This window comes from Callorhinchus milii, unplaced genomic scaffold (assembly GCF_018977255.1).
Source record: "Callorhinchus milii isolate IMCB2004 unplaced genomic scaffold, IMCB_Cmil_1.0 Scaffold774, whole genome shotgun sequence".
In the NCBI taxonomy this organism is placed as follows: Eukaryota; Metazoa; Chordata; class Chondrichthyes; order Chimaeriformes; family Callorhinchidae; genus Callorhinchus; species Callorhinchus milii.
In genome coordinates this window covers 24477-34494 of record NW_024705515.1, presented here as the reverse complement: position 1 = coordinate 34494, position 10018 = coordinate 24477, and the positions used below count along the sequence as shown (strand labels likewise).

At 43.4% G+C, this 10018-nt stretch overlaps 1 protein-coding gene across 1 annotated transcript; it reads right to left on the bottom strand.

Annotated features, from left to right (window-relative positions):
* Positions 1 to 1240: 1240 nt before the first annotated feature.
* Positions 1241 to 9738, bottom strand: LOC103171858 (deleted in malignant brain tumors 1 protein-like; the record flags this gene model as incomplete). The annotated part of the gene is given in 5 exon segments (XM_042346435.1): positions 1241 to 1477; positions 3000 to 3323; positions 4613 to 4979; positions 7755 to 8086; positions 9376 to 9738. Coding segments are annotated over 5 exon segments (1623 nt in total), but the record flags the coding sequence as incomplete, so codon positions are not given.
* Between the last annotated feature and the right edge of the window lie 280 nt (positions 9739 to 10018).

Here is a 10018-nt window from a genome sequence, read left to right as displayed (position 1 = left end):
AAAATATGAAAGGTGCTGACCAGGCGACTGAGCAACAGTCTTGGATGAAATACTTATTATTACCTTAAGGACGCAATGCGGGTTTAAATATATTTTAGCTCCGGGCTGAAAACTTTGAAGCGAGAGACCTGAGTTCAATTCCAGGCAGAGGGCGAAACCTTGGGCAAGTTTCCTTATTCCACGCGCCTAATAATAATCCCTCGAAAACCAAAAATAATAATAAATTGGTCATTTGCAATCCACGACTGTTTGTGGGACATTGCTGTGCGCAATTGGCTGCCGCGTTCGCCCACAAATATACAGTCAATTCACTTTACAGTGTGTTCTGTGAAGCGCTTTGGGATGTCCTCCTGACATGAAAAGCGCTATATCAAATGCAAGGATTATTATTATTATTATTAAGGTTGGGATGGGGCAATCAGCAGCACAGCAAGTGAGCTAGAGGGGCAGGACGGAAAGCCGTTTGAGTTGAAATAATAAACACTACTGCACGCAGGTTTCATACTGCAGTTAGAAAATTATATTTTTACAACTTGCAAATTTAATTCCAGATTATAACCATCATCATTTTTGACATTGAGCCATTTATGACAGCTGGACGTCTCGAACCTCTTCACAAGATCTACTGTCACATTGGTTACTACGTATTATCTGCGACACTTTGGTCGGGAAAGGGGAAATGTGTTAAAAAAAAACTTGCAATCGTACCATATCTAGGACCGTTTAATCGTGGTTGACCCGGAGCCGGGGGTGGGGTGCCGGGCGAGGTGCTAGCCAGGGATTGAGGGATTCTCTAGGATTAATTACTAATTATTATCTTAAGGACGCATATATTTAAAATAAATATATTTTACTTCCGTCCTGAAAACTTATTTCATTCAAGGATTGAAGCTACAGTTGAGCAGAAACATGGAGGACAAAGAAAATCAACATTGAACGACGGAGGAGGGCTGGCGGGCGGGCGGTAGCGGGGTTGAGGGTGGGGGCTGGTGAGGAGAGGATGGCGGCGGTGTGACCCCCCAAAAAAAACTACGGATTTAAAACTGACAAACTGACATCATGTGGAATGCAATCTCTATCAGAGTTTCTCAAACTGTGGTTTACCGAAAATATGAGGATTGAAAAAATTGATGGGAGACTGAAAATTATTTACCTGAGCAGATGACGCCGACATCAGAGGAGTGTGACAATGTATAGTGACTCCAGGGATATGACTGACAACCCCTCAGAGTAGACTCACTCCCTCTGCACTGAACATTATGCGTCACAACGGGACCTGAGCCCTTCCCAAAGTGAGCGTCTCCTGATGCTGACAGCGCGGCTCCACAGCCCAACTCCTTACACACCACAGCCGCGTCCAACATATCCCAAACACTGTCACCAGAGCCATAGCCATTCACTGTGCCCCACTCTCCATCGTGGTAGACCTCCACTCTCCCGGCACATGGGCTGCCGCCATTCACCAGCCTGAGATAATCTGCAAAAATCACCAGCAACACGCATTTGGGTTTGATTTCCAATCACGCAGGATACTCATAATTATAATAATAATTCTAGTCCTTAACCGAGCTGCCGCACTCGCCTACACAGTCATTGTTCCCCGCAGTAAATTATGTGGTTCCATTGAGGCGATTTCCATTCTGTGTCAATGATTTTTATGCAGCATAACGGAAATCATGAATGGAAAGTCGCAATGGTTTTCAGAACAAAATACATTTAAGGCGCTGCATTCATGTGTTCTCGTTTGACTTCTGGCACTCGTAAGTTCAGTTTGATGTGTGTAATGTTATTCGGATTCTACAGATGGTTGGTAAACGTTAACTGGAATCGAGGTGTGCACTGTCGATGGAGGGTGGAGAAGCGTATAAATCATAATAGTAATAATAATAATAATGCTTGCATTTGATATAGCGCTTTTGACGTCGGTAGGACGTCTCAAGGCGCTTCACAGAACACCCTGTAAAACGAAATGACTGTGTTTTTGTGGGAGAACGCGGCAGCGAATTGCGCACAGCAATATCCCACAAACAGTCGTAGATTGAAAATGACCAATTTATTATAGTTTTTGGTTTTGGAGGGATTATTATTATTATTTTTATAAAATATTATCATTATTATTATAAATCATGGGACGATTTGAACAACATAAGAAGGATACTAAAGTTGTGTTTAAATAGGAGATTGCATTATTTGGGGAAAGCGTGATTGGGAAGCATATCTATTTACAAACTGGTCATACTCCTATCAAAATAAGAGAGGCAGTCAATAACATTAAAACTGTCATGCTCAGATGGAAGGCAAAAATCGCCTTAAGTGCTCCCCCAAACATGGCGTTAAAATCCAAAAACCAGAGAAAATATTCCTCTCCATTCACTGTTGTAAAGGAAAGAAGTAAGTCGAGGATAGACTCCATGTAAGATGCATTGATGTGTTGGATAGATCATCATAGCAACAACAACATCATCTTGTATATAAGCAGCGCCTGTCACGCAGAACAGCTTCTCTCAGCAACTAGCAGGTCAGAGCTTGCACAAGAACATTCAAACTTCCTCAATCCCTCCTCCCTGGCTCCGCTTTTAGATGAAATCTGAAGAATTTGCTGTTGGACTATGCCTTCGGTCAACTCCGTCTTTCTCCAAGGTCGGGGTCGCCCACACAGGGCAGCGATCAAGGAATTGTCTTGGATGAAACACTAGTCATTATCCTGAGGAAACGCTGCACATTTCCGTAAATTTAGAGCTGGTCTGAAAACAATTCTGATTTAAGGTTTGAAGCCTCTCCTGAGTAGTAAAAAGGGCGAACAATGAAACCAATATTGAGCGGCTGCAGAGGGCGGAAAGGGGAAAGGGACAGCGTGACCCCATACCAGGGATTTAATAATAAGATGGCGAAAAAATGTGGATTACAAGCTTTTCCAGAGTTTCGCAAACTGCGGTTTAACAAAAATATTTCTCTTCTCTATAGAGGACAGAAAAAAAAATAGAAAATTAATTATTTACCTGAGCAGATGACGCCGGCATCAGAGGAGTGCGACCAGGAATAGTGACCCCAGGGCTGAGACTGACAGTCCCACAGAGTAGACTCATTCCCTCTGCAATGAACATGATCCGTCACAACGGGTTCTGAGCCTTCGCCAAAGTGAGCGTCTCCTGATGCTGACAGCGCGGCTCCACAGCCCAACTGCTTACACACCACAGCCGCGTCCAACATATCCCAACCATAGCCACCAGAGCCATTGCGATTCATTGTGCCCCTTTGCACATCGTGGTAAACCTCCACTCTCCAGGCACACGGGCTGCTGCCATTCACCAGCCTCAAACGATCTGCAAAAAGATCACAGGTTACACGTATTTGTACTTGATTTCCAATCACGTAGGATGACCATAAGTATAATAGTAATCCTAACAAGCAACTTAGCTGCCACATTAGTCCACAAAGTCACTGCTACATATCGTAAGTTATTTGAAGCGATTGAAGATGTTTGAGGTCTGCGTCAATGAATTACTTACAATATAGAGGAAATCATGAGTGAGACTTCACGGTGTACCTCATAACAAAATAAACTTAAGGTTGCTGCAGCCACCATTCCTCATATGTCACCTGGAACTTACTGGTAGAGGGCGAAGTGGGACAATGCTACTCCGATTGTATAATTCATACAAGAAGAAAGGCAAAAGGGAACTGAAATCGACGTGTGGGTAGTGGGACGTGAGAACAGAGTGTAGAAGCATGTCAATCATTGAGGCGATTTGAAGAAAAGAACGAAGGTATTAAAGTTCTGTGACTGGGGTTTATATAAGTATGGCATTAAATAAGGTGCGGACAAGGTGGTCGTGGAGTATATCAATTTACCTTCCGTTAACACCCTTTCTCCATGTGACAGTCAGTCAGTATAAATTAAAATTGTCATGCACAGATGGAAGATGCAAATCGCCTTTAATGTTCCCAATAATTTGGGGTTAAAATTCAAACAAAGAAAGGAAATAGTCCTGTTCATTCAACATTGTAAAGGAAATAATTAAGTCAAGGACGCATTCCAGTTTAGAAGTGTTGAAGTTGTCGGACAGATCATTCCAGCAACAAAATCATCATCTTGTACGCATGTAGCGCCTGTCACCCAGAATAGCGTCTCTCAGCAATTAACAGGTCAGAGCTTTCCCTGGAACTCTGCAGCACTCTTCCTCAATCCCACCTCCGTGATTGCTCTTTTAGATCACATCGGAAGACCTTCCTATTGGACAATGCCTACTGCTATTTCCCTCTTTCGCTCACAAGGTGAAGCGATTGAGGGACTTTCATCGATGAAACACTACTCATTATCCTAAGGACACACTGCGTATTTCAATATGTTTTAGTTCAGGTCTGAAAACAAGTCTGATTCAAGGATTAAATCCTCTCCTGAGCCGGAATAGTGAGAACAAAATAAATCAACACAGAGTGCCGGCGGATGGATGGAAGGCAGGGGAAGGGGGCAACTTCACCCCCCAAAACAAGGGATTTAATAATAATAAGCTGACTTTGTGTGGAACACAATCTTTGTCAGAGTTTCTGAAGCTGTGCTTCAGCGAAAATGTGAGAAATGAAAAAATTGATCACAGACTGAATCATTTACCTGAGCAGATGACGCCGGCATGAGAGGAGTCTGACGAAAAGTACGCATAGTAATCATGCTCTGATTCAGTGGACATAGAGTACTTCGAAAACACGGAATCTTCACCCCTGTCTGATTCGCAATCCCTCAGAGCAGACTAGTTCCCTTTGCACTGAGCATTATACATCAATTTGGGACTAGTGCCTTCGCCAAAGTGAGCGTCTCCTGGTGCTGAGAGTGCGGCTCCACAGCCCAACTCCTCACACACCACAGCCGCGGCCTTCAGATCCCAGCCAGAACCGTGCACTGTGCCCCATTGCCCATCGTGGTAAACCTCCACTCTCCCGGCACAGGGGCTGCTGCCATTCACCAGCCTCAAATGATCTGCAAAAATGTCACAAGCAACACGCCTTTGTACTTCATTCCAATCACGCAAGATAATCATAATTATAATAGTAATACTCGTTGTAGGTAACCCAGCTGCCGCATTTGCCTGCACATTCACTGCTCTTAACAGTAAATTCTGTGAAGCACTGGAAGAGTTGCGGCATATAGAGGTGTCCCCACATGTCAGCTAACATTCATTGGTTTAGCGGGATGTGGGACAATATTAATCTGTGGTATAATTGATACAAGCCGAAAGGTGAACGTGGACTGGAATCAAGGTGTGGATAGTTGGGTGGGAGAGTAGGCTGGAGGAACGTATAAATCTTGAGATGGTTTGAAGTACAGAACGAGCATATTAAACGTGTGTTACATGGATTGGTTAAAAGAGGAGATTACATGAGGTGGGGAAAAGGGGATCTGGGAGCAGATCAGTTTAGATTCCATTCACACACTTCTCACAGTGAAGCAATCAGTCAGCATATATTAAAGTTGTCATGATCACATGGAAGACATAAATCGCCCTGAGCGTTCCCACAAATATGAGTTTAAAATTCACACAAGTAGAGGAAATATTCGTCTGAATTCAGGATTGTAAGCAAAGAAAAAATACAAGGACAGACCCAAGATGCCATGTTTTGAAGTTGCGGGATAGATCGTCACAACAAGAACAGTATTTTCTTGTTTTTTAAACAATAATAATAACAACAATCCTTGCATTTGATATAGCGCTTTTCACGTCTTCTCGACGTCTCAAAGCGCTTCACAGTATAGACTGTAAAGTGCATTAACTGTATGTTTGTGGGCGAACGCGGCAGCCAATTGAGCACACCAGCGTCCCACAAAGAGCCATGTATTGAAAATGACCAATTTATTATTGTTTTTGTTGTTTATTTGGAGGGATTATTAGTAGGCGTGTGGAGTAAGGAAACTTGCCCAAGGTTTCGCCCTACGTGGAACTGAACTCAGCTCTCTCGCTAGTAAAGCGAGTGCTCTAACCACTGAGCTCCAGGACTGTGTTGTTTGTATGTATGCAGAGCTTATCACCGATAAACCGTCGTGAAAAAGGCGCTGCATATATAACAGAATACAACAAGGTATTGCTTTTGATGTGATGATCTTTTCCCGCAAATTGAATACATCTCATCGTGTCTCCGAACCCTTAACAGGGCAGAGCTTGTCCAGAAACACTGGAACACTTTTCCTCAATAACCACTCCTTGACTACACGTTTGGATAATAAAGGAAGAGTTTCCCTTCGACCTCCCTCTTTCTCTCGGTGGCGGTACTGCTGTCGCAGGCGCTCTGGGACGCTACGCTGCATGAATGCCGCTATCAAAATGCAAGTAGTTGTCATTGAGGCCGAAGCCAGTGGACAGATGGTTTTGGTAGATGAGTGGAGTATATGCAGGACGGTTACTGCATCATATGAGGATAGCTCAAAATATTTGTTCTGCTCGTGGAAGCCAAAGGAGACTGGCAAGTATAAAAGCTGCAGAAAATTGCATTTGCATTATATTTAACACCGCTTATGTCGGGAGGATGAGCCGAGGCTGGAGTGTTGCGAGTGCGGAGTTTGGTGTTGGCAGCATAGTTTTGATGTAATGGTATTTTGTGAATGTTGCGCTGCGGAACGAATAAATTATCAAAAATAATCTCACCTAATTTCTTAGCTTGACTATCGACTTGTGGACCTGAAACAGAAAAGGTTTCGTCAGTTAGATATTTTAGAAGATTACTTCGGATGATGTTCAATTTAGGTGATATATGCATAGTGAAATAAGCTGAAACTCATAATATTATTGTCGTTAGTCCATGAGTCAGTGATCAGACGGCATAAGTCTCATATAATCACAAACAGCCAGAGGTGGAAACGTGCCAGAAGAATCGGAGATATTTACAGCAGTGATCAGTGGAGGCCATTTCACACACCACGTTTGTTCGTGCTCTCACAGCAAGCTGTTCATTCCTTATTTCTACCCATCCCTGATCCTACCCTTTTTAAGCCTGGTCTTTCATATACTTTTCTATACTCATACATATTCCCTCAACCTCAGGTCTTCTTTCCTTCCCTCGGTCCGTCCACATATATCGATCTTGATGCAAAAACTCAAATAATTGCAACAAGTTTCGTTTGTAAGGCACCATGATCACAAGGTAGCGAGTAGTTTGATGACCTCCCGACTCTCCCTTATTCATCATCAAGTTTTAGCAACTTTAAGAACTCCGAGTTGTTGTTGTGCTATGTGAATTCAAGCTGCTTCTCTTTCAGTTTCGACTCAAAGTGGATCTTATTTAGAACACTTTATGTGATAGCAAATTCTACATCCCAATAACACAAGTAAATTAATCAAATGGTTTCGGTCACAGCGAGTTGTTCTGAATTGAAGCTGTCTATCTGGAAATCTGATAGAAGTTCGTGATCTCATTTAATTTGGCACTTTAAGTGAAGATGGAAGGCTTTCGAGTACACTAATCATTATCCTGAGGATGCGCCGCACATTTCAGTAAATTTAGAGCTGGTCTGAAAACAATTCTGATTTAAGGTTTGAAGCCTCTCCTGAGTAGTAAAAAGGGAGAATAATAAAACCAGTATTGAGCGGCGTCAGAGTGCCGGACGTGGAAAGAGGCAGTGTGTCCCCCAACCAGGGATTTCGTAATAATAAGATGTGGAATAAATGTGGATTACAAACTTTTCCAGAGTTTCGCAAACTACGGTTTACCGAAAATACTTCTATACTTTTAATATGAGCACAGAAAAAAAAATAGAAAATGAATTATTTACCTGAGCAGATGACGCCGGCATCAGAGGAGTGCGGAAACCAGGAATAGTGACCCCAGGGCTGAGACTGACAATCCCTCAGAGTAGACTCACTCCCACTGCACTGAACATGATCCGTCACAACGGGATCTGAGCCTTCGCCAAAGTGAGCGTCTCCTGATGCTGACAGCGCGGCTCCACAGCCCAACTGCTTACACACCACAGCCGCGTCCAACATATCCCAACCATAGCCACCAGAGCCATTGCGATTCATTGTGCCCCATTGCCCATCGTGGTAAACCTCCACTCTCCAGGCACACGGGCTGCTGCCATTCACCAGCCTCAAACGATCTGCAAAAAGATCACAGGTTACACGTATTTGTACTTGATTTCCAATCACGTAGGATGACCATAAGTATAATAGTAATCCTAACAAGCAACTTAGCTGCCACATTAGTCTACAAAGTCACTGCTCCATATCGTAAGTTATTTGAAGCGATTGAAGATGTTTGAGGTCTGCGTCAATGAATTACTTACAATATAGAGGAAATCATGAGTGAGACTTCACGGTGTACCTCATAACAAAATAAACTTAAGGTTGCTGCAGCCACCTTTCCTCATATGTCACCTGGAACTTACTGGTAGAGGGCGAAGTGGGACAATGCTACTCCGATTGTATAATTCATACAAGAAGAAAGGCAAAAGGGAACTGAAATCGACGTGTGGGTAGTGGGACGTGAGAACAGAGTGTAGAAGCATGTCAATCATTGAGGCGATTTGAAGAAAAGAACGAAGGTATTAAAGTTCTGTGACTGGGGTTTATATAAGTATGGCATTAAATAAGGTGCGGACAAGGTGGTCGTGGAGTATATCAATTTACCTTCCGTTAACACCCTTTCTCCATGTGACAGTCAGTCAGTATAAATTAAAATTGTCATGCACAGATGGAAGATGCAAATCGCCTTTAATGTTCCCAATAATTTGGGGTTAAAATTCAAACAAAGAAAGGAAATAGTCCTGTTCATTCAATATTGTAAAGGAAATAATTAAGTCAAGGACGCATTCCAGTTTAGAAGTGTTGAAGTTGTCGGACAGATCATTCCAGCAACAAAATCATCATCTTGTACGCATGTAGCGCCTGTCACCCAGAATAGCGTCTCTCAGCAATTAACAGGTCAGAGCTTTCCCTGGAACTCTGCAGCACTCTTCCTCAATCCCACCTCCGTGATTGCTCTTTTAGATCACATCGGAAGACCTTCCTATTGGACAATGCCTACTGCTATTTCCCTATTTCGCTCACAAGGTGAAGCGATTGAGGGACTTTCATCAATGAAACACTACTCATTATCCTAAGGACACACTGCGTATTTCAATATGTTTTAGTTCAGGTCTGAAAACAAGTCTGATTCAAGGATTAAATCCTCTCCTGAGACGGAACAGTGAGAACAAAATAAACCAACACAGAGTGCCGGCGGATGGATGGAAGGCGGGGGAAGGAGGCAACTTCACCCCCAAAAACAAGGGATTTAATAATAATAAGCTGACATCGTGTGGAATACAATCTTTGTCAGAGTTTCTGAAGCTGTGCTTCAGCGAAAATGTGAGAAATGAAAAGAATGATCACAGACTGAATCATTTACCTGAGCAGATGACGCCGGCATGAGAGGAGTCTGACGAAAAGTACTCATAGTAATCATGCTCTGATTCAGTGGACTTAGAGTACTTCGAAAACACGGAATCTTCACCCCTGTCTGATTCGCAATCCCTCAGAGCAGACTCGTTCCCTTTGCACTGAGCATTATACGTCAATTTGGGACTAGTGCCTTCGCCAAAGTGAGCGTCTCCTGGTGCTGAGAGCGCGGCTCCACAGCCCAACTCCTTACACACCACAGCCGCGGCCTTCAGATCCCAGCCAGAACCGTACACTGTGCCCCATTGCCCATCGTGGTAAACCTCCACTCTCCCGGCACAGGGGCTGCTGCCATTCACCAGCCTCAAATGATCTGCAAAAATGTCAAAAGCAAAACGCCTTTGTATTTCATTCCAATCACGCAAGATAATCATAATTATAATAGTAATACTCGTTGTAGGTAACCCAGCTGCCGCATTTGCCTGCACAGTCACTGCTCTTAACAGTAAATTCTGTGAAGCGCTGGAAGAGTTGCGGCATATAGAGGTGTCCCCACATGTCAGCTAACATTCATTCATATTAATGTGCGGTATAATTGATACAAGCCGAAAGGTGAACGTGGACTGGAATCGAGGTGTGGATAGTTGGGTGGG